The 24966-nt window shown below is 48.5% G+C and overlaps 1 protein-coding gene across 2 annotated transcripts in view; it reads left to right on the top strand.

Moving 5' to 3' along the window:
• The window catches only part of ABCC12 (ATP binding cassette subfamily C member 12), a 59371-nt gene extending 35668 nt beyond the window's left edge, over positions 1-23703 (top strand). For both annotated transcript variants that reach the window (XM_061134411.1, XM_061134404.1), the window contains exons 17-29: positions 1636-1725; positions 2426-2529; positions 4425-4622; positions 5258-5484; positions 8249-8386; positions 11446-11602; positions 15551-15640; positions 17279-17468; positions 17924-18083; positions 19359-19437; positions 20407-20520; positions 22665-22829; positions 22932-23703. In XM_061134411.1, coding sequence (XP_060990394.1) covers positions 1636-1725; positions 2426-2529; positions 4425-4622; positions 5258-5484; positions 8249-8386; positions 11446-11602; positions 15551-15640; positions 17279-17468; positions 17924-18083; positions 19359-19437; positions 20407-20520; positions 22665-22829; positions 22932-23024 — 1805 coding nt within the window. In that variant the 3' untranslated portion in view covers positions 23025-23703. The remainder of the gene's footprint in view (positions 1-1635; positions 1726-2425; positions 2530-4424; positions 4623-5257; positions 5485-8248; positions 8387-11445; positions 11603-15550; positions 15641-17278; positions 17469-17923; positions 18084-19358; positions 19438-20406; positions 20521-22664; positions 22830-22931) is intronic.
• Positions 23704-24966: the final 1263 nt, after the last annotated feature.

The following is a 24966-nucleotide window of genomic DNA, read 5'->3' as shown; positions in this document are numbered from 1 at the left end:
CTCTGGAGGCGGCCAAGGCTTAAGTGGGGCCCTTGTAGTCTCTTCCATGCTTTCCTAGGAAAGCTCCAGGCTACTAAGGATTTGGGGTCTGGTGGGCAGAGTAAACCCTGCTCCTCTTCTCCTCCTCACCCCACCCCCTTCTCTGGAGAGGAAAGGGAAGGTGTGAAGCTAAATGCTGAGAGCTGGAGGGATGGAAGGGTTGAAGGTGGCACAGCCCGCAAAGGTGCGCAGTGTCAGCAGCAGAGCTGACTGGGTTGGGACTGCAAGGGGGGTCCAATAGCTCCTTTAACGCCCCGGGATGCTGCTCATTAGGCTCTGCTGACCCGTCAAGGCAACCCCTGCATGCTGCAGCCCCAGAGGGAGACACGATGATGAGCAAAAGCCAGGCTGAACATTTTAAAGAAGCTCGAGCGAGCGTTCCCAGGCAGAGGGGATAATGGCAGCTCTGTTCAGAGGCACCTTTGAGATGCGAGCTCTCCTTGCCGGGGCAGGGTACCAAGAGCCCTGCGCAGGGGGACCCCCTAGTCAGGCTCCGATCATCTCTGTTTACAAGAGCCAGGTATAAGCATAGGGTGCTGCTTCCGAGCCGACATTCTCCTCCTTCTCATGCTGGAGAGGGGAGAGACGCGATTCACTCCTGGCTGCTGGGAGCTCTTCCCTGCACCTCTGGACGTTGCTCCAGTGGGAGCTTCGTGGTCCTTTGCCCTTACACCTTGGAAAATGGAAGGGACGTGGGGGGAGCCACGTGGCGGGATCCAGGGACCCACCTGGGAGGATGCCCTGGTTTCTGCTCATGGTGTGATCTCCGTGGTGGAGGCGTTCTTGTTGGCCCTGTAGTAGATAGCGTGGGTACCCTCAGCACTTCTGCACCACCCAGCCCAACTCCCAGCTGGCATTTCACACCTGCAGCCCTTTGCCTGGAGCTCTCTGGGAGCTGCCAGCCACAGGTCAAGCCTGAAGTGTGGGGGGAATTAACCCCCAGGGGGGAGCCTTCCCCGATGCCAATGGGAGTTGGTGTAGAAACATCCCAGGTCTCACTGATCATGTGAAAAACCTCTGAAATGTAGTTGTGCCCCAGTCTGAGAGTTCTCTGTGCTGAGGTAAGCTACCATTGTCCATGGAAGTGGGTGGGGAGGGGGCGCGGGGAGCAAGGAGCGCTGCCTTGCTGAGACACTTTTTTTTTTTTTTTTTTTTTTTTTTGCTGAGACACTTTTTACTGCTGACTTCCTTGCCCTGTGCCCTTTAGCTCCGGAGTAAACTGCGTGTGTTCACATCCTCTTCTTAGGGTCTGCTTCTGTAGAGCTAGAGAAAGGCAACCCTTGTCTCCCCAGAGCTGAGCACGCCAGTTCAATCTGTCGCTCAGTCGTGTCCGACTCTTTGCGACCTCATGGACTGCAGCAGGCTGAGCATGTAGTAGTTGCTTAATAAATATGTCTCAAAAGACTGAAAGCCATGTGCCTCACTAGGCTGTCATGAGGACCAAACAATAAAACGAGCAAAAGTATGTTGGAAATTTTAAAGCATAGGGCTAGTGGAAGGAAGGATGACAACCGGCCTTAGTGGTGGGGGTGGAGAGGTGGGCAGGAGGGGGCCGCCCCACTGCGGGTGTCGCAGGACTTGTGTTTGTCCCCACAGTTCCTCCGCACCAGCTCATCCAGACTGAGTCCCCCCGGGAAGGAACTGTGACCTGGAAAACGTATCACACGTACATTAAGGCTTCTGGAGGTTTGGTAGAAAACAACGGGTTTCTTGATTTAATTTGCATTAAAAATTCTTTCTTAAACTGTTGGGTTCATGTTTTATGACTTCTTTAACAATTGCTCTCTTTATGCTAGGGTCGTTTATCAGTGCTTTATATTTTTTTTCCCCCTTATAATCCAAAGTCTGATAAAGCCGCCTTTTAAATGGAATCATCCTTTATCTCCATTAAAGCTGCCAGACACTACCTATTGAAACTGAATGAGCAGCAACGTGACCTGGCTGTGGTGCTTGTGTAACCTTGCACTCTGATCTCTGAGTGCAGCGCCATCTGCTCGTTGCCTGCCTTCAGGGCAAGAGTCATTGCCATGTGCAAAAGATAACATATAGTTCCATTGCTTGTCACTCTCCAGCAAGGCCGGGTTTTTTAAAATTTGTTTGTTTTAAAAAAACTGAGTCACTTTTATTAGAGTGAACAGTGGTGGTTTTGTTTTTAAACATGTTGACATTTGGATCCATTTTCCAACCAGGTGGAATAGATGTCCCCACTGGGGTTTCTGGGACCTAATGCTCATAGTTATCATGTCAGCTTAGAAAGTGCTTCCCAGGGTGGAGGACCTTTCCCTATAGGCTTCGATTTTCCCCACCAGGGTTGGACCCTGAAGAAGAGGAGCCCACCGCTGCTGCGTGGCCTCTGTAACCCCTGGCCCTCTCTCCTCCGCTGCAGGGTACTTGCTCTCTCTCTTCGTGGTGTCCCTCTTCGTCTTGATGATCGGTAGCTCTGCCTTCAGCAACTGGTGGCTGGGTGTCTGGTTAGACAAGGGCTCACAGGTGAGTTCCCCTTTGGCTCTGGCAACTGTTGAGTCAGTTGCTGACAGAGTCTGAACACAATGAGCCTCCCACAGCCCCCACCACAAGACCGAGGTCAGCAGCTTACACCTATGCAGCTTGACTCCAGCAATCCCCTTTGATCTTTCAAGACAGGCAGGGCATCTGAATTTGTATGTGCCACTTTCGAACTTTAAAGGATTGGCTAAAAAGCTTGTGCCAGGCAAATGCAGCCTGTCTGGAGTCATGCACAGGCAGGATAGGGTCAGTTTTTTGCAGCCTCTGTTGTAAGGGACCTCCAAGGAGAGCCTGGGAGGGACTGGGGAGGCCTAACGCAGATTTCCATCTTCTTGCCTCTGAAGAGAAACTGACATCTCATCACGGACACTGTCTGATGTCAGTGGGTTCCACTTGGCTTGGCTCCCCAAAGTCCCTCTAAAGGAAGAGGACATGCGAAAGTCAGCCTGGATCTGCTGCAGGACCCCTGCGGACCTCTCCCTGACTCCCAAATTTGCAACCAGGCCAGGCCCCTCTTGAGGACTGATAAGTCTACTCTCCCTCAAGCCTGATGGAAACTCTCCCAGCTTTTGGCCCATGCCTTCAGAGCTTTCCTGGAGCCCCCCGGGAAATGCTGTGAGGTTGCCTCCCCATCCTCCAAGATTACATTTTGGTATAGTTCTGTTGCTATGACAACCAACGTGAGGAGGCCTTGGGAAGACACGGGCAGAGGAGAGGATGGGATTGCCCTCCTGGAGTTCAGCACAGCTCCCTGAGACCTGTCTCAGGGGGGTGGCCTGCACTTTGCAGAAAAAGAGGCACCTCTGGAACATTCCCCCAGATCCTTGCTTGCCCCTGAAGAGCCCTTTCCTTGGAGAGCCCAGGGTGTTCGTCGGAGTGAAGCCTCCCCAGTAGGCCGGTGCTGTGCTAACTGGGCAGCAGCCGTGACGGCCTACCCACGTGTTGGCTCCACCCCCAGACAGCGTGGACACAGCCCACAGCACAGTGAAGCCTCGTCTTCAAGCTGGTCCTTTGGTTGATTAGCTCCCCAGGGATGCTCTTGCTTTTATGGATGTGCATCCATCAGCCACCACCTCTGGTTTACATTTCCTCTAGGGCTGTAATCAGCAAAACGGCATTTAGAAGGAAGACGCTTGTTTGCTCCCCAAAGGCAGTCTTGACTTTTTAGCACACAGCTCAGAGAAGAGTGAAACTGCCAATTTCTCAGGAGGAAGAGATGGCCTCTCCCCAGAAATGGAGGCAAAAACATGTTCTTCTGGGGCAGGATGGAGCCAAGTGGGGTCACTTTGGATCCTCCCAGAGTCTTTGGTTCATCAGACTCCCTCCTACCCCCTGGGGACTCCAGCGCAGTGAACCAGTGCCCTCCTAGGTGCGCCCCCAGAAAAGGAAAGAAAGAGGGCTCTGGGGCTGAACCCTCCTACAGAGATGCTCCTGAATCTCCCCAAAGGCCCAGTGGCTTCTCCCTTCGGGTCCCTGATTCCCCAACCTGTCTGGGCTGCCTGAGGGTTGCACAGCCAGCCTATGGAATTCATATGTTGTTGCTTCTGTGACTTTCCTGGCCCAGCATCACCTCTGGTCCCCTGAGGCACTGTTGGTTTCCAAGACAACTGCCCTGTACAGGTCTGGCCTGTCTGTTATGCTTTTTCCACTGACTGTGCTGAGCCTCGTCAGCCAGGGGCCCTTGGAATCCCAGAGACCCAGCAGGAGGACCCACTCAAAGTTCAAGAGCCCCACAGGGAACCGACTTGACTTTACCACCTGATTCCTTCTTAACGTTTACGCACCTATGTTTAGTTTCTTCTCCCTGGGAACATTCTCTGGAAAATTCCCACTCTTTTGACAATTGATCAGTTCTTTGTGCTCCTTGCTTTCCTCCCAAGATGATGTGTGGGCCTCATGGCAACATGAGCATGTGCGAGGTGGGCACGGTGCTGGCAGACTCCGGGCCGAGGGTGTACCAGTGGGCGTACTCAGGGAGCATGGTGTCCATCCTGGTGTTTGGCATCACCAAAGGCTTCATGTTCACCAAGACCACGCTGATGGCCTCCTCCTCCCTGCATGACCGAGTGTTTGACAAGGTTCAGTCCCCCTGCCCCTCGCCCTGGGGGGCTGCATGCATAGCCCAGTCAGTGGGGTTTACACCGATCCCCTGCGATGCGCCAGACGCTGTGCTGGGCTCTGGGGCGGACACAGTTGCTCACCAAGCTTACCGTTGAGTCTCCCATATCTAATTATCAACCACAAAGGCAAACTCTGGGGAGCTGCAGGCGTGGCACGGGCCCGACAGGGCTGGGAGTGAAGGTAAGGGTGGTCGGGAAGTTCTTCCTGAGGACACTGCCATGGAACCGGCGAGCGCAGGCCCAGAGAGCATCTCCTGAGTACATGGGATCCCCTCCTCACTCCCCGGAGGCCGGGGAGGTCCCTGGCTGGAGTGCACAGGGGTGGCCCGCATCGAGACAGTGGAACTTGACTTTTTATTGCCCTGGGGCACAAAATCCCTCCATCCTTCATGGAGGCTGAATCCCTCCCCTGTCACGCTCCTCCCGGTGGCCACAGCCTCACTTTCTCAGGATGGCCTGGCACACGGTGTCGGGCCCCAGAGGGAAACTCAGTCCTGGTTCGCGATCCCAGGCAGCGGGCAGGCCTCCCGGGGTGTCGGGGGTGGTGCCACCAAACGCACACCCCGACCCTGACTCTCCGTGGTCACCCGCAGATCCTGGAGAGCCCCATGAGCTTCTTTGACCGGACGCCCACTGGCAGACTGATGAACCGCTTCTCCAAGGATATGGACGAACTGGATGTGAGGCTGCCGTTTCACGCCGAGAACTTTCTGCAGCAGTTTTTCATGGTGCTGTTTATTCTTGTGATATTGGCCACTGTGTTTCCTGCTGTCCTTTTAGTCCTGGCCGTCCTGGCTTTAGGCTTCTTCATTCTCTTACGGTAGGTCGATGCGCCCTTTAAAGCGGAGCACACAAATCCTGGGCAGGGACCGGGTGGTATCCGGTGGTGCTGAGTCCTCGCTGTCTTCTCTGAACGCCGGGCGCATGTTGACTTGGGTGCTGTGCCAGGTGCTCGGCATGCATCAGGCATTTGAGCCTCAGAGCCATGCTGAGAGGTGGATAGGATTGGGAGATTAAGTCACTGGTCCCAGGTTAGGAAAGTAGCAACAGTGGCTGCTCTCTGACTGATGTTATGTTCTTAACCATGGGGTGCTGCGGTTTCTGCTGCTGGAGGGGAGGCGATCAGAACTCAGTCTCTCTGAGCTTTGAGAAGTAGCCCCACCTGACCAGTGATGTGGTCAGCTGTTTGGCACTGGAGGGGGTCCCTGTGCCCACCTTCTCACCTACCCTGGGGAAAAGCAGGAGGGTAGCATCTGTCCCAGCCTTCCAGGAAACCCAGCTCCGCCCTGTCCTGGATGAGCTGGAGTTCTCAGCCAGCAGCTGGTGGTATTGTGTGAGGGCTAAGGATTGGAGATCAGATGAGATTTGCACCAGAGTCCCAACTCTGCTGCACAACTAGCTGGAGGACCTTGGAGAAGTCAAAGGAATGCTGCAAGCCTCAGTCTCCTCATCTCTAAAATGGTAATCATCAGAACATGTGCCTGCCCTCTTCCAAAGGGGTTCTCGAAAGGATCAGATGAGACTAGGCTGCCTAAATGTTATACAAACTTTGAGTTTCAATAAAACTCAACAAAATTGCCTTGGACTTGACACACAGCATCTTGAAGAGGGTCCCCCAGATTACAAAGGATTCAGCCCACAAATCCTGGACCCACATCCACCTGTAAACAGGGACACCACACTCAGAGTTGAGCTTGCAAAATATTGCTTTCGCCACAGTGTGGAGGGTGGATGAAGCTTCAGAAAGATCAGAGAAGGGCTATAGTATTGGAGACTCTTGCAGGGCAGAGTCTGGCTGAGAGATGAGACATAGGCAGCAGCAGTCCGGGCAGAAAACAGGTGGATCCTGAAGCCATTTCTGAGATAGTCCGCTGAGGTTAGGGGATGGGAGAGGCCAAGGATGCATCCAAGATGGGGAGCATTGTGAAGACAGATATGAGTGACACAGCTGAGGAGACGCAGTTGAGGGTGATCAAGATCACAGGTTTGGTTTTGGATAGTTCAAGGCTGTGGAGGATCAAGTCCATGGATGAGCCAGCCAACAGTGGGAAGTGTGAGTGCAGGGACGCATGGGTGGAGAGGCAGACTCTGCATCCTTGGCTGCAGCTGGCATCACCATGGGAACTAGCACATGTGCCCTAGGTGTTGGGGGAGCTGGACTCTCACTTCAGTCTCCCACTGCCCCCTCGGTGACTCTTGAGAGAGGACACATGGGCCTCCGTGTCTGGCCTCAAGGGTTTATTGTGGTGATCTAATAAAAATGATGTCTGCAGGTCTTTTTCTAAATATAACCTGTCCTAGGTGCGTGCCTGCTCAGGGTCTGACTCTGTGACCCCATGGACTGTAGTCTGCCACGCTCCTCAGTCCGTGGGATTTTCCATGCAAGAATACTGGTGTGGGTTGCCATTTCCTCCTCCAGGGGATCTTCCCAATCCAGGGATCAAACCCATGTCTCCCACATCTACATTGGCAGGCAGGTTCTTTACCACTGAGCCACCGGAGAATCCCCCACGTCGTGGGTGCTGCGTCTTATTAAGAAAAGTGATTCCTTGGGCTAGTGTTAGTTTTTTACCATCCACGTGTTTGTCACGTGTTCGTCTGACCATGGTTCCTGTCTGTTCTCTCTGTTCTGTCTGTTTTTGATTTACTTTGCAAAAGGTTTTTCTCTGCACTGCATTCTTGTATGCTGTAAGACAGGCCAGATCAGGCTGATCCAGACTGAATTATTGGATGTTGCTAACAAACTCACTTGAACTCTGGACAAATGAGGTTTCCCTTCCTCTGCCCTGGGTCAGATTCACTGTCATGGATCAGCTGCCACTGTGCGTGCTGTGGGCAGTGGTCTTGCACTCACGGGGGCCCAGGGGGAGTTACATACTGTGAAGAGTCTGGTTTTAAAGTCAGCTCCTGAGGAGATGATGTTCATATATTGCTCAAAATTACCTTTGAAACTGCCTTTAGAAGACTGCACACTGGCAGTTGATACACCAGATTCAGATTTTCCTCCAGAACTGGAAGAGATCCCTTTTTATTTGTTTGTGTGTGTGGTCACTCAGGTGTGTCTGACTCTTTGCAACCCTTTGGACTGTAGCTGGCCAGGCTCCTCAGTCCATGGGATTTCCCAGGCAAGAATACTGGACTAGGTTGCCATGCCCTTCTCCAGGGGATCTTCCCAACCCTGAGTCTCCTGCATTGCAGGCGGATTCTTTACCCACTGAGCCATCGAGGAAGCCCTTTTTATTTGGTTGGGCACCCCAAGGTGGCTGGCTTGTATTTAGGAGCTGCACTGTGTGAAATTCTCTAGTCTTTGAAAAGACTAGAGTCACAGCGCTTGCAGTGAGACCCTCACGCCACAGGAAGCCTTCAGAACTGGGAACGCAGGAAGGAGCGGCTTGAATTTCTGAGACCCTTCCTTCCTGACACACGGGGGCGGCTGCTCCCGGAGGAGAACGGCAGGCCAGCCCCTCCTCCCTCGTTCGGCGGCGCCGGCCGTCTTCAATTTGTCTTGAGCACCTAGCTGGGTTTGTGTGAGCCAAGGGGAGCCCTGGGAAACCCCATCTGGGGCTCTCTTGGTTTCCCTGCAGCGTCTTCCACAGAGGAATCCAGGAACTCAAGAAGGTGGAGAACATCAGCCGGTCCCCCTGGTTCTCCCACATCACCTCGTCCATGCAGGGCCTGGGAACCATCCACGCCTACAACAAGAGGGAAGACTGCATTAACAAGTGAGTCCTGGGCGGGGGCTGCCCCCCGGGCTTCTGCTCCCTACTGGCCCAGCTCTGAGGAGGGCAGTCTGAGGGATGAGGACTGACTGGATGGAGAGCTGGTAGAATGGAGGGGAAGCCCCTCATGCACTTAGCCTCTTCCCCCAGTGTCCGAGGCCCCCAAAGACTCAAGTTCATCCAGTGACAACCTTTCCATGGTGCTTTATGTGTTTTATTTTTCTTCTCTAGAAGTAGAATGTTTTCAGCTCAGGAAAATAGGAGAAAACAACAACAACAAAAATCTCCCATAGGCCTGCAACCCAAATCCTATTAATATTTTTGTGTATTTCCTTCCAATCTTTTCTGTTTTTGTATTTCTGAAGTACTTATAGTCATTTTTGTTGTGTTTTATTTTTAAATAGCATTTTTCCCCTCTGTTATTACATATTCCTTGTAAAGCTCATTCTTAAAGACCACATTACATCTCATTCAGTAGATGGACCAATTTTCTTCTTTGTAAGATGCAGGGGCTAGGTTAATAAATTTCTCTGGAATCCTCCATCTCCAATCTTCTAAAACACCATATAATCACAGGTTATCTTTGTGTATCGGTCACAGTAAGTTCACTGTGGTAACAAACAACTCCAAATTTTAGGGGCTAACCCAATACATGTTTATTCTTAAGTCATATGTGAACAAGCGTCCATGGGGCAGGGGTCGGTGATTCTGCTCCATACTCAGGCACACAGTCTCTCTGCATCTCACAGCTCCTCTGGTCTAATTGGAAGGTAAGAGCAGAGATGTGAGAGGAGGACCCCAGTGAAGGTGATCATCACTTATGTACTTTCACCAGCCGAATTTCAGTCACATGGGTGTGGCTAACTGCAAAGGAGGCTGGGAAATGTAGTCCAGCTGTGAACATGGAATTTGGTGAACCTATAGTGTCTCTGCCACACAGATGTTCTTATTCCACCCCCATCCTTTCCTTTCTCAAAAGCTTAATGTACACTTCAAAAGTTGCATCTCTTTCTCCCTGCCATCCCCAATCTCAGGCACTCCAGCCTGTCTTTACTTCAGTCAGCAGCTAGCCTTGTTACTGGTTTGACCTGAACATCATCTGTCAAGGGCCCTGCAATGCCCCTTCCAGTGTCTTGATCATGGACCATTCAGCAACTCTCAACAAACTGAGCAGATTCAAGCCTTGTCTTCCAGCAGATTGTCCTCCAAGGTTTCCAGAACGATTCTGTAGGCTAGCTGAGCCCCCACAGTACTGATGGGCTCTGCTGTCTTCATCCATTCTTTCCAGTCATGGACTTTCCAGAGGGCTTGGGCTTCTGACTTGTGTTGCTTTTGCAACCAGACGAAAATGCTGCACCACTAAAAAAAGGTTGGAGGTCAAATTCCAATTTGACCCCAGCCAGTGGCTCTGTTTCTGCACAACCTAACCAAGCGCACGGAGAAGACCACAGATGACTCCTGAGTCACTCAAGCTATCAGTTGAATCTGTAGGCTTTACAGTGACATGGTGAAAACATCATGGTGTTTGGAAGAATATTCTAACTGAGGAAAGTAAGTGAGAGTGCAGACAGAGAGGGCCAGCCTGGGTGGTCAGAGGTGTTTCAGGCCAGAATCCTTGGAGGAGGTTTAGAACAGGATGGAGCAGCCGTGCCCGAGGACGTCATGACTGTGCCAGTGGAGGAATCTCAACTCTTAGGGTTTAAGCATCGAATGGTTTTCAATTTTACCAATAATTTCTTTTACCAGTTATTCTGAAGAAGGCCCTTTCCCAGGAGGTCCAGGGAACCTTTAGTGGCAATTGTGATTGATGTCCCTTCTGGTCTGTTTAGCTCAGTTCAGTTAAAATTACAATCTTAAATGTACACAAGTCATAGCACACACACCCCCGCCCCCCAGGCATCTGCTCAGAGAATTGGAGCAGTCGTGCTGTGTCGCCATATGTTGTGGACAAGGGGGCAGGGTAGCTGTTCGGAAGCACCTGGTCTGTTGTGTTAAACACCCCCTCCCTTTTCTCTGAGCCTGGTTGTCTGAGGCTGGTGCAAGGAGATGGAGTGGGGGAGTAGGAGATGGACACACCCTCCTCAGGGGACCACTGTGTCTATTTCTGCTGCTCATTTCTGCTGACCCAGCTCCTCATGCAGATGTGGCGTGGCAGGGGAGAGCCCCCACCAGGACGCGGGTCCCCAGTCACTCTGCTGGACATACTGCCCACGGGCTCTGCTTTATTCTTCCGTGAGCTCCTGGCAGCCTCACTGCTTTCCTTTGATGTGGGGCCTCCCACTTCATGCCAATCAGTGTGGCACCAGGACTGAAGCCCCATATGCCATCTTCCCCCCGCACCCCAACTCTAGGTACTGCAGGAATGGGCAGGACCATCTTCCATACATCTGGGGAATGAGCAACTCTGGGTGTGGGTCTTGCCCATCCCCTGGCGGTGTCATTGCTCTGTCGCTCTGCCCCGTGTTCCCTCTCCTCTTTGGCTCAGGGGACACGCAGCAGGCGTGCAAGATGTCAGCTTACTCTTTTTCCCTCCAGCTTTATAAGCAATTGCCTTGAATCTTCTTTCCCTGAACTGGGGAGGAGAACCAGTCCAGCACCCTCTCTTCCTTTCCCTACCATCACAAACACTGAGCTCTCATCCACCTCCCACCCTTTATAGATCAAAGGGATCAACAGTCATTTCCACTGGGCCTTTGGGGGATGGCTGCTCTGAAGACAGCGGTCCTTTGAAGGTTGAAAAGGAGGTTCTCAGCCATGGGTTCCAGCTGCCAGTTCTGGGAAAGACAGAAGGAGCCCACTCAGCATCAAGCTCTATTGCCACCTGGGATTTCTCAAAATACGTGCAAATCAAAGATGCTCATGGTGGCAGATTTTAGAGTCTGGATCTATGCTCTCTTTGTAAGAGATTCCCATGTACTAATGCGTTGGCCTTTGATTAAAAATTCCTCTTGCCCTATTTGTCTGGTAGCCCTAACTCTAAGTCTATGGAGGCACAACCCGACCTCCTGTTTTGTCTCATCTCTTAATTTTAGGTTCAAGATGCTAAACGATGAAAACTGCAGCCATCTCCTGTACTTTAACTGTGCTCTCAGATGGTTCGCTCTAAGAATGGACGTCCTCATGAACATCGTCACCTTCGTTGTGGCCTTGTTGGTGACCCTGAGTTTCTCCTCCATCAGTGCTTCATCCAAAGGCTTGTCATTGTCTTACATCATCCAGGTAACACCTAGTGGAAGGCTGGGCTTGGCCTGGAGGCTCTGGCATAGAGTGTATCAGGCAGGGTGGACATAACAGAAAACCTAACTCGAATGGGCTTAAATAATAAAGAAGGCTCGCGGTGGCTCATGTGGTTAAAAGGTCTGGCCGCTGTATGGGCTTCAGGCACAGGGGGACCATGGCCCCTGGCTTCATCCTCCCATAGTGACTTCCTTCATGGTTGTACAATGGTGGCCGGCAGCCTCTAGGGGCTCTAGCAGGAAGAAAGCAGGAGGAAAGCCTTTCCTGCTCCAACCACTGAACAAAAGCCCTTGCTTTACTGTTAGCGGATTAACTGAGGCATCCCAGAACTATTGTTAATTCGTGAACAGATGGGATTGAGATGACTGGTTTAGGCCAAAGGAGGGAGTCACACTCCATCCTGACCCAAGTCACACAGCTGCCCCACAATGGAGACAGGGAAAGCAATGCTGGAGAGGCAGCCACGGTGTCCGTGACAAAGAATTACTGACTTCTCTTTTGAGGTGCTTTGGGGTTTTTCTTTTGAAAAATAACAACAATATGGAAATAATAGTAATAGGGAATGATAATGATAATAGGGAAACACACGCTATTTTAGGCACTGTTATCAATTCTTTCCATAAATTAACTCATTTATCTCCACAATAACCCATGAGGTAGGCATGCCATAATCCCCATTGTACAGGTGAGGAGACTGAGGCCCAGAAAGACTTGCCAGGGTCACACACCTGCATGTGTGAGAGCCGAGATTTGAACCCAGGCCATCTGGGTCTGATCCCATCTGAGTCTGCATGGAGTAGACACGGGAATGTATCTGCTCCTTGACACATGCTTCACGTTTCTCTCTTTGGAAGCTGTTCCGATGCAGCCCTTAACCCCAGGGCTCTGACACTCTAGGACGACGAGTCTGAGTGGTGGTCTCTTTCCGCTGATTCTGTTCAAGGCTGGGAAGAGAATACAGTCAAGTCTCTCTTCAAGTGGAAAAATTTCTCCTTTTCCTCCCGTACTCTTTTTCCTCCTGTTGATAATGTCTTTGTCTCCTTTGCCTTTGTTTTCTCTTCCTGTGACTCATATTGCTTGAATATTGGGTTTCTTGCATCAGTGCGCTATGCTTCCTTTCTTTCATCTCGACGTCTCCCTGTTCTTGTCTTTTTATTTTTATTCTGGGAATTTTCCTTTGCTCTGTCATTCAGCCATTCTTTGCACACTTAATTTTCATGTACTCTTTCTTAGCCTCTGAGTTTTTAAAAGAATCATCTTTAAACATGTATTTTATATCTCTCTGAGGATATTAATCAGAGAAAACTCTAAACTCTGCCTTTCTTAAACTCTCCTCTCTTCTTTGACTGATATCTGCTTTTTTCCCAGGGTCAGGCTTTTTGTTCGTTTGTTTATCTGGTTCTGTTTGTTATCTGGTTCTTGCTCTTTGCTGCACTGGTTTTGTTCATATGTCCCGTCATCCTTTTGTATTGAAGTATGAGAACCTATGTTGGATTTTCAGGGTTTCCTCTGTCTTTGTGTATGCTTCACTAGGTCTCTCCTGATGGGAGGTTTTATGACTGTGGATGGGTGGGTTGGACTTGTCCACAGGCTGCTTCACTTCAGGAAAGCAGCCAGGGAGCAGGCCTCCAGGCACACAAAAGTTAGTTTTAAAGGGGCTTTATCTAGGAGCCCCATTTATCCCAAAATTATTCAATTTCTTTAAAGAAGCGTGTGTGTGTGTGTGTGTTGGTCTAGGGAGAGTGTCCAGCTGGGAGGAAGATGAGGAAGGGGAAGAAATGGGTCCAACAGAAGTTTGTCAATGCACCATCTCTCAGTCAGTCTTTTGAGGGCCCCTCCTCATTCCCGGAGCCTCCCTGAGTTCTGCTCCATGGAGCACTCTGGAAGCCCCTGCAGCGCGCTCTGCCTCTATCCTATCAAAAGGCGTTCATCCTCTTTCCATCTTCCAGAAACTTGTAACTCTCATTCAATACTTCTTCCCAAGCCCCTTGCTGTTCATGGTCTATTCTGTTTTGAAATCTCTCACCATCATTTTAAGAATACTTTGGAAAAGAGGAGGAACAAAAATATATGCTCAGGACACTATGTTAATCGAGGAGAATGGATTTTCCTTGGGTAGGCAGTTTCCCTCATTGATGGCTGATCTTATTTGTTATTGCCTCGTAAAGTATTAAACAGATGATGTTGGCTAGATTCCTGTACTTGTTTCAGCTTTCCTCGACTGAGGTCATGCTCTTGGGAGATATCACCAGCTTTCTGCGAGACTGTTTTCAAACATGTCTGTAAGGCTGGAGAACTTGCACATATCAAGATCCAGGGGATATGTTTCTTGCAACTGGCTTGCTTGAGCATTACCCCCCTTTGGAGAACACAGAAAATCCAGCTGACAAAGCTTCCCTTGAGAACAGAGGAGACTCCTAGATGGATGAGAAATTGCTGTAAAGTCCCACAGAGTAGAAAGCAAGTGCAAAGTAATATCACGTAACATTATGGAAAGAGCAGACACTTCCTGGGGCCAGCACTGTGCTGACAAGGGGATTTTAACCCTATGGAGGGCTGCCTGGGGCCTTGAAGAGCTGATACCCTTGAATTTTTTTTAAAAAAACTTTTTATTTTGTATTGGAGTATAGACAGTTAACAATGTTGCGGTCTTTACAGGTGAACAGGGAAGGCGCTTAGCCATATATATGCATGCATCCTTTCTTCCCCAAACTCACCTCCCATCCAGGTTGCCACATAACATTGAACAGAGTTCCATGTGCAAGTGGATCCTTGTTGATTATCCATTTTGAATATAGCACTGTGTACATGTCCATTTCCAACTCTCTAACTATCCCTTCCCCACCTCCTCCTCCCTCGGCAACCATAAGTTCTTCTTTTTCTGTTGTAAGTAAGTTCATTTGCTGATACCCTTAAATTTAACAACAACAACAACAACAACAAAAATGTATGTGCCTGTCTTAAGAGCAGGGTTCATTCACTCACTCACCAGATGTCCACTGAGCACCTCCCAGGAGCTGGAACGGTTCTCGTTGCTGTGGGTTCAGCTGTGAACAAGCTGGGCAAGTCTGTGCTCTCATGAGCTTACATTCCAGTGGGATGGGATAAATAAGTGTGCAAGTAAATAAATAAGACTTCAGAAACTGTTGAACTGTTATTAAGATAATGAAGCAGGGTCACTGGCTGTCAGTGCGGAAGCCACATGAGACCCCATAGAGACAAGGGAGGTCTCTGCCGGAAGGTGACTTGCAGGCTGCTACCTGAACTTGACCAAGAAGGAGCCAAGGAAGATGGAGGGAAGAGTGCTTCAGGCTTAGGGGCCAGGGATCTGGGTGCGGCATATCTGTGGGGGGACCACCATCCAACCTGCCCAGTACACTCCTGCCCTCAAATCTCAGGGTTGGCTTCTGGGGGATCCTGGCCTAAGGCGGGTGACCTTAGCAGGTCATGGTCTAAGCCTAGATTCTCTCCTGTCTGAAGCAGGCTGCTGGGTTTGATGGTTGTCTTCCTCTTCTGCCATCTGTGGTGACTGGGGCTTTCCGGCTGCAGGCGGGCTCATCGGGGAGGGCACAGAGGTGCAGGACCCCACAGGTGGCTTCAGGGGGTGGGCACCCAGCAGTGCAGAGGTCCCCTGGAGAACTTCTGCCTACAGGAATTCCCCACTGCTCCAACCAAGAGATCTGTGCTGGAGCGATGCTGTGGTGGGTTGACTCTGACCATCTGGAGTGCCAGGGCGGATGTAATTACCATTTGTTTCTACATACAAAGGAAGTGTTTAAGGCAAAACACCCCAACAGGAGAGTCTTTACATCTGGACCCTCGGCTGGGTGTGGAGGCCTATTTTTGTGTGGCCCGGAGGGAGCCCCGAGGGTGACTCACAGCTGCCCCTGAAGGCGGAAAGGGCTCTGACCTGCCTACTCCCTCCCATAGCTGAGCGGGCTGCTCCAAGTGTGCGTGCGGACGGGGACCGAGACCCAGGCCAAATTCACCTCCGTGGAGCTGCTCAGGGAATACATTTCGGTAAGAAACCGGGGCCTGGGAGGAGCCCGTTGACGCTGCAGAACTTGGGCATTTTCTCCTTGTTCATGTGTGGATTTTCCTAAAGTCCATATTTATGTAGTCTAAAGCCCTTAATGCTGAGGGAGAAGTTCTTTTAAAAAACATTTCCTCAAAGGATTTCTATACCCAGAAAAGAGAATTTGGTGGCTTACTTTAGTTTCTAAAAATTAATATTCGACGGACTAAATTAAAAAAAAAACTAATCTAACTCTTCTTTCAAAGCTTTTTCTGTTCCCCTTACAAATCCTGCTGTTCTTTGAAAAGCAGTCTCGCCAATTCAAGTAATCACTTTTAAGGGCCTTTGAACAGCATTTGGCCCCATTTGCAAACTTAATTAAACACTTTAAAACATTTTAAACTGCATTTTAAAATTTAATGCATTCCGTTTCCTTTTTAAGTACCTCGATAATCTGATTCAACAAACAAACCTTCCTGAGGTTATATAAATCTAATAAATTAAACTTATAAATATGGAGAGCTTTAAGTTCTCATAACAATCCCAATGCAGTATATAAACAGTAAGTTTTTAAACCTAAAACCATGTTTAAATAAGTTATTCAATTATACATTTTAATTTAGAATCACAGTCTGAATGTTATTAACATTATGAATAGTTAAAACACCAAGTATGCAGAGTTCATAAACTAAAAATATTACTATTATAATTTTGCTTCTCTTAAATACTATTATTACTAATTCTAAATCTTCTAGGGGTTAAAAATACTCACTGTCTAGGAATACTGTTATTTTCTCAGTTAATTGTAGTTGCCTATCGACCAGCAATTTGAGCTGGTCAGCCACCCTAATGGGGATCGTGGGAGCCCTATTTCTCCCTGGTGAACAGGGACTTTATAATTCAGAGGAGGGGGTTAGTCTTATAATGCAGTCACGTTGCTTCACTGCTTAATTAGACTTTGCTTTCCTTGGGCTCTTAGGAAACTTTAATTCCTTTTCCATGTAACTCTGAACTTGACATGCTGTGCTTCCTGCTTATAACACCACAGTGACTCTTGCAGATGATGAAATTGTGTCTGACTGAATTCTGCAAATCTCTCAAGGTTTGGTCTGGATTGGTCACGATGCTGACACTTGCCGAGGCTCACAAGGACCAGTATGCCCTGCTCCTTATATTTATTCATCCCTCTATTCATTAAGCCCTGGCCATACAACTTTTCTATTTCTCAAAGTCCTCAAGCTTGTTCTGGCCTCAGGGCCTTTGCACTAGCATCTCTGTCTGGAATGGATCTTCTCATAGTTGGCATTGTCTCAGCATTCCAGGTCTCAGCTTGAACGTCACATCCTCACAGACGCCTTCCTCAACACTGTTACTTTCACATCTTCTACCCCTTTCACCACACATATTCTGTATTCTACGGCAATAGTCTGTTTAATTGTCTTCATTTCTCACTTCTTTTCTTGTTTTATTATCTGAATTCCCCATTGCAATGTGAGTTTTTGCAGTGCAGTATCCTTACTGGTCTAGTTCACCACCATGAATACTAGTGCCTAGAACTGTGTGAATGAATACATGAATGAATGAGTGAAATGAATGGAAAAGCAAATGACTATTAACCTGCCATTTGTTATTCTGCTTTTCAGACCTGTGTTCCTGAATGCACTCACCCCCTCAAGGTGGGGACCTGTCCCCACGACTGGCCTAGCCACGGGGAGATAACATTCAGAGACTATCAGATGAGATACAGAGATGATACTCCCCTTGTTCTCGACGGGCTGAACTTGAACATCCAAAGTGCGCAGACAGTTGGGATCGTCGGAAGAACAGGTTCTGGTGAGGACAAGCTCTGATTGCGTTTTTTGCAGGTTGTTTTCTTTGCATTTCCACCGGGTATGCTAGTTATATCACACCAGAGGGTGATGTGTATGTGTGGCGGATTGGCTGTTTTTTCCCTGAAATGTCTTTATTGTAAATTGGGATTTCAGGTTGAATGGGTGTGTATGGAGATGGAAGTAAACACACATCAGTTTTTGAATTAATTAAATGAGAATCATTCTGGTGAGACGAGGCCCAGAGGATGAGTCACGCGCTAACAGCCCTGCAGGGATAGGCAGGGTAATAGTGTTAGGGCAGCCAATCACCCCTGCAGAGTGGGACTTCTGTCTGTACACTCATCCACACAGAGCAATTTTCACTGCATTAAAAATTCACTTGATTAGACAGATACTCAGATATGATGCAGTGCAAATTGATGTGATGTTTGCTGCTTCTACATTTATTGTTCCCAGGCAAGTCATCCTTAGGAATGGCTTTGTTTCGTCTGGTGGAGCCTGCTGGTGGCACAATCCTCATTGATGGTGTGGATATCTGCACTGTTGGTTTGGAAGACCTCAGAACCAAGCTGACTGTGATCCCCCAGGATCCTGTCCTGTTTGTAGGTACAGTAAGGTAGCTGTTTTTGATTGCTGTGCATCCCTATTTTTGGGTAGCAAAATCAGAGTAACAAGAGCTTTGAGAAGTTGTCACATGCTGGCTGGCCTGGGGTTGTTCTTATCTGAGGGAAGTTATGTCCTAAGATGTTCACAAGCTTTTGGGGGAGTTGAGGACCAAAGCCCTGAAACCTGTGTTTTATAAACTGCATTAAAAATAAGCAAGATGCTATGTGCAGGGTGAGCAGACATCCCATTTGACTCTGGAGAGCCTTGGTTTATGCCTGTCCAGTATCTTATCAGGTTTAGCTATGGCCACTCCCTATATTACCCCAGTTTACACAATACAATGAGTGGTTATTCTACATATGTAGCCATCCTTTGGAAGCACATCATTTCTTCCCACTAAGAAGTGAGCAGAGGCACTTACCTGCTGGTCCAGTGGTTAAGACTCTGCCTTGCAATGCAGGAGACTCAGGTTACATCCCCAGTTAGGGAACTAAGATCCCACGCCACAGAGCAACTAAGCCCACTTGCTCTGGGACCTGTGAGCCACAACTAGAGAAAAGATCTGACACAGCCAAATGAACAAATAAATATTAAAAGAGAGAGAGAGAGAGAGAGAGAAGTGAACAGAAGCTGCTCACGTACAAGAAAGGTAGGGTCATTGCAACCTCTACAGGGGTTCAAGATCTGTTGGCAAGGCACAAGGGAAAAACCACAGTTTCTCACTTAGCCCAGTGTAGTGGCTGTCCCTCTAACAAGAGGCACCTTTCCCCAACTGAGCACCAGCTGAAGTAGGGGGCTATATTGAGAGTTGTGTGAAAAGAAGGAGATTCTGTGTCTTGAAACACTAGACTCACACCCTACACATGAGACGCTCACCCTCTGAGAGGCCCTGAAGCTGCTGATAAAGCTTTGCCTCTCGAGGCAGAGTGAATGCACCAGCAAGTGGAATTGCTTGCCCCCACTCTCTCTGCCAAGACTTTGCACAAAGTCAGACCTGCTGTTCTGCACACAGCCTCCGAGAGGACCGAATGTGTATCCTTGTTGCCTCGCTTGGTGGTGGTCTGCCCACCTTGGTGTGGTCTCTGCTCCATCCCAGAGTCATGGGTCTGCGGTCTCTCAGCCTGAGGTTTGTATTTCATGGACCACCGTCCCAGGCTAAGCACTGCTCTTGTTGCCACGGGATCATCACATACCACCTCTGCTCTTCCCCTCGTGCTGTGGGAAATATGCTCTTCCATCCGCTCATCCTCAGAAATTCAGCTTCCTCTCCTTTCCTTCACTGCAGGTACAACTTGGATCCGTTTGAGAGTCACAGTGAAGAGATGCTCTGGCAGGTTCTGGAGAGAACATTCATGAAAGACACAGTAGGTCGCTGGGGCTGTCCGGGACACGTCCATTTCCTAGCCCCAGTGCCCCAAATACCTGGTCCGGGTTTAAATTTGGCCAGTTGTTTGCTGGCACCACATATGTTGATCCTTATTACTCCTTGTTAAAAGTTGCAATAGACTATTTATTAGGCCAGTGCAGTGGCCCAACAGAGTCAAGAGCTCTACATGCAGTATCTCAGTTGGTTTCATCCAACTGAAATTCAGCTGATTTCATCCCCCCGAGGTTGGTACTCCTACCCTCACTTTTCGAGATGCAGCGGTTAAGACTCAGGGTAGTAAGGTAGGAGTGGCAGAATGGAGACTTGACCTCAAGGCCGTCTGACTCCAGAGCAGAGGAAGTGTCAGTAGCCTCATTTGCTTATTGAAACAGATAAGCTCTGGGAAGGTGAGGGGTGTGGTATGGAATGCCCCATCTGTGAGGTGGGGCCCTGTCCTGTATGGGCTGCGGCTGGGTCAGCAGGTGAGCACGGGCACCTCTGCAGCCCAGAGGGAATTTTTCCCCAGGACTTGGGACCAAGGTGAGCATTTTCCAAAGCCGCTTTGACTTAAAATGCTAAATAAATCAGACCCTGTCTTACCTTTCCTTGATGACCAGAAAACGCCCATCCCATCTCTATTTTATCCATGGAAACAGGGACGCTGAAAGCCATTTACGGTTGTTTGTGTTTCTCTGGAGCCGTCTGTGCATCATTTGTACTCTTTTGGCAAGGTGTCTACGGGGTTCTATGAATCACGCTGTGATTTTAAATTATTAATGTCTGCCTACTCCTTGGTCTCTCCCTGGTGCCTGTTGGCAATATTGAAATGATTGTTGTTTTGCGCTTTCTTTTCTGCAGTGAAATAAAGCCAGCTGATAAATGCAAGAGAAGGGGGCCATCAATATAGCGGATGCAGGACAATTTTATAGATCACCAGCACAGATATGGCATTCTCTGTGTTTTATAGATAATGAAACTCCCGGAAAAATTACAGGCAGAAGTCACAGAAAATGGAGAAAACTTCTCAGTAGGGGAACGTCAGCTGCTTTGTATGGCCCGAGCACTTCTCCGTGATTCAAAAGTAAGGAAACAGCACGGAAAATGGATCGGTCAAATTTTTGATATTCCCTGCAGTGCCGCTCAATCCAGGGGATAGAGCCACGTGTTTGTCTCTCAGCAAAGAGAGAGGAATTGGTCCATTTAAAAACCGATCACTTTTTCTTAAGACAAAGTTGTAAAGGGTCAAAATTGAAAAATAACAGCTATTTACAGCAATAGCACCTGCCTCCCCTGGGCCTTTCCCCGGGAGGCCTTGCTTAGGTATTCTTTCTGTCCTCCTAAGTGGTTTGGGTTTGAGAAATCAGCCTCTCAACATTTCCCCTTTGTCCCTGAACAATTCTGAGGCCTGATAAACAGTACTCAGGATACTGAAAAAGGGCTTCAGTATGCCAGTCTATGAGGACTATAAAATTATACTCTTTTTTCTTAGTGACTTAGTCATCTTTGCTTACTGATTTCAAGGAAAGGATTGCTGCTGCTTTAGAAATCCCATTCTCCAATCAGCCAGACTTTAGACAATACCATGAAAACAAATAAGTGGTTGCCTATTTTGTCCACTCTTAAGAAGGTATTTAAACATTAGGTAGATAATTGTAAGCATATTCTGTGTGTTTAAGTGTAAGTTTGTTACAATCTTTCAATTAAATTCAGTGACCCAGAGAAAATTCTGCCTTAAGAAATTCAGGCTATTCCATAATGTTAAGTTGTATTTGGGCTTCCCTGGTGGCTCAGTGGTAAAGAATCTGCCTGCGATGCAGAAGACCTAGGTTCGATCCCTGGGTCTGGAAGATCCTCTGAAGAAGGAAATGGCAACCACTCCAGTATTCTTGCTTGGGAAATCCCATGGACAGAGGAGCCTGGTGGTCTGCAGTCCATGAGGCCGCAAGAGTCAGACACAGCTTAAGTGGCTAAACCATCACCACCAAGTTGTATTTTATAATATGCTACAAAACTGTGATAGGTATAGGTGAACAATCTTAGAAGTGGTAATTGGCATGGTTTTTATTTACTATATTAAAGAAAAGAATATTTTCATAGAATTTCAACTTTATAACAGATTCAATAATTTGAAGTGAAAAAAAAAAAAAAAAAAAGAAATCGTGTCCTCTGAACCCTGATCAAAGGGTAACCCATCACATGGGCTCTCTAGCGTGCTAACGGCAGGGAAGGGGGCCAATATACATTCACTGCTGCCTGTGGCCCTACACGGTACTGAGTGGTTGATGGGTTGTCCTTGCATTTTACATACATAATAAGGTGTAATCCCCTTTCACAGACAAAGAAATAGAGGCTTGGGTAAGTTTTAGCCAAAGTCAAGCAGAGTTAGAGCTGAGCTGATCAAGTCCTCTGATTTGCAAACCAGCACTGTGGCGGGCATAATAACGCCCCCCCCCCCCCACCCCCAAGATGCTCATGTCCTGATACTCAGAATCTGTGAACGTGTTACCTTACCTGGGGAAAAGGGCTTTGCAAATGTGATTAAGTCAAGGACCTTGAGATGGGGAGATTACGCTGGATTACCTTGGTGGGCCCAGTGTAATTACACAAGTCTTTGTAAGAGAGGCAAGAGAGTCAGAAAGAAAGTGACGATGGAAGTAGAGGTTAGAGTGATACCAGGAAGGTATACTAAGGAATGCAGGCAACCTCTAGAAGCTGGAAAAGGCAGGAAAAACGTTTCTCCTTTTGAGCCTGCAGAAGGAATGCAGTGCTGATACTACCTTGGCTTTAGGACTTCTGACCTCCAGAAGTAAGTGTAAGATAGCGTGTGTTGTTTTGAGCCTCTGATTTATGTGACTCTGTTACAGCAGAAACCGGAAACTAATAGAAGTGCTGCCTCATGCTGACTCATATAAGCGCAGTAGGTAAAGATCATGGGGCATTTCTTCCTATAGTTTGTGGGATTAGAATAAACCATTTATAAAAAGGTAAGTAAAGAATGTACAGTCTTGCTTCTCCAGCAAGTCAGTTCCCTCTGCGAAAGATAAAGATTGTGTGATATGGCTTTTTTCTCTTGCTCTTTTTCTAACTTTCTGAGATGGATACATAGCTCCTTACTTTTCAGCCCTTCTTCTTCTTCTTTTTTAATGAATTGAGCTAAGACTGTAAGTTTCCCTCTAGGTACAGCTTTGGCTTGGTGTGACTTTCACAACATTCCTTCTTCAACAGATCATTCTCCTGGATGAAGCCACTGCCTCCATGGACTCTAAGACTGACACTCTTGTTCAGAACACCATCAAAGACGCCTTCAAAGACTGCACTGTGTTGACCATTGCCCACCGGCTCAACACAGTCCTCAACTGTGACCGTGTCCTGGTCATGGAAAATGGGAAGGTACAGAAAGTTGGTGTCACCTCTCCAGAGGTTTCAGTGGTTTGGGCTCTATGGCGGGTAGCTTTTTTCTGACAATTTCAGCTCTTCTTCTCTGACTTTCAGGTAGTGGAGTTTGATAAGCCTGAAGTCCTTGCTGAGAAGCCAGATTCTGCCTTTGCGATGTTACTAGCCGCAGAAAACAAAGTCCGAATATAAGGGTTCCCAAGGGACCCCATCAGCTGATTTTAGAGGAAGAGGAGGCTGTGTGAGATGAGTCAGATGCGCCTATGGGGGGTTAGATCTGGTCCACCATCCCATCCCCCAACCCCGCCCTGCCCCCCGGAACCTGGAACCCAGGAAGAGCCGGGATGGAGGTCGCTTCCCTGCGTTGCCCAGCACACGCCTCCTGGAGGGCTTGGGTCTCAGTGATGAGCAGAGGCAAGAGAAGCTCATGGGTTAAAAAACTGACCCTGAATTCCTAAATCCCTCATCATCGCTCCTGTGTTATCAGGACACCTCCAGTGCTGGGAATGACAACATTGTAACTTCCAAAAAGGTTACAATCAGAATGGGAAAATGCCTAAGGATGTACTTTGTAAAGATTTCCTGCCTGGTTATCAGAAGGAAAAAGAAGAGTTTTCTTCCCACTTCCTATTCACATCTATTTTGAGTGTGTGACAAGAGGTAACTACACAGATCTGTAGCTTGAAAGATTGATTACAGTGCTTGGTGAAAAAATTAAAAAATAAATCATATTGTATGTCCCATTTGATCTATTAGAACAACCAGGGAAACAAAATGTTGGAGTTTGTCTGTAAATGACACTTTTATATCTTCTATATTGGTCATTAAAATGCAGTAGGAAATTAAACTACCCTGAAATGTTGCCTTGCAATTATTTTGCTGAAGATATTCTAGTCTTTGTACTGTTTCCTCTCACAGACTCCCTTTGCTTTCTCCATTGACTCAGTAATAAACCCCCACAGCGTTTCTCAAATGAAAGGCTTTTCTTTCCAGCCTTAAGGTTTGCTACAAGGGAGGCTGTAAAGGCTGGCTCAGGAGTGAGTGCTGCTAATTCACAATAACATTTGATAAGAAAAAAAAAAAAGAAATCCAAAGGGCTCTTCTGCAGTATTTTCCATAGTCTGTCTGCTCCTTCTTCCTTAGGACTGAAGTCCCTGGTGATGTTTCAGTGAGGTTTCCTGGACTCTCCTCCCAGCCCAGGCTGAGCTCTAGATGTGGCATGGGGCAGCCTGCCGCATGCCTTCTTAGTCTTGGTCCCGCACTTCACCCTTCCCTTCCAGACAACAAGGAAGACAAGCCTGGCACATGGTAGTCAAAAATGAGTGACATGAGTGCTTGACACCATGATGAACTCATCCTGACAGGTACCCCTCCTCTCCCCACTCCTTGGGTATATTTGCATGTTGAGGGTTTAACCTGGAGAGACTGAGATTTAGGGCAGACAAGCTATGGGCTAGCATTTCAAAGGCTAGGCTTGTGGGATGTGCCTTCAACAAGTCACTCTCCAGCTCGCCTCTGACCAGGCCTGGGCAGGTATCTGCAGGACAGGAGGTGAAGTAAGTACAACCAGCTGCAGGTAGCGCGCCCCATCTGGTAAGCATCAAGGTCCTGGCTCAGGTAGGTAGTTGGGCAGCAACTCTGCCATCAGCAGAGGGTACACAGCAAAAAGGGTGTGGTTGAAAAGTCCATGAGTGAGGGGGCTCCTTTCATGGGCGCCCCATGCCGTTCGGATCTCCTGAGAAAGGGCAGAGTGCATCTTCAAATGCTCCACGGCCCCGATCTGATCCTCCTCCATCATGGCATGTGACCTTGATCTGGGATCATTAAACCCACAGGCGCTGGGCAGCTGCCTCACTCTGAGTGTCGCCTTCACCATGATGGATGTCCAGCAACTCCCCCATATGGCAAGCAGACCAGGCAGTTTGTGCTGGTCATGGGAATCCATGCCAGCTGTGTGATGGGGAGAGGATCCTTTGTTTTCTACCAACTCAACACTAGCCAGACAATCAGGCTATGATCTCAGGAAGGCAAAGGGGAGCCAAGGCTACAAAGATCCCTGTGGCTTGTTCAGATGCATTCAGAGATGAATCACCTCCTACCACTTGCTTCTGCCCACACTCCCCTTGACTGGCAC

Source organism: Dama dama, chromosome 4, assembly GCF_033118175.1.
Source record: "Dama dama isolate Ldn47 chromosome 4, ASM3311817v1, whole genome shotgun sequence".
NCBI lineage: Eukaryota > Metazoa > Chordata > Mammalia > Artiodactyla > Cervidae > Dama > Dama dama.
The sequence above is the reverse complement of the archived record's forward strand: the minus strand, read 5'-3'. Positions and strand labels throughout refer to the sequence as shown.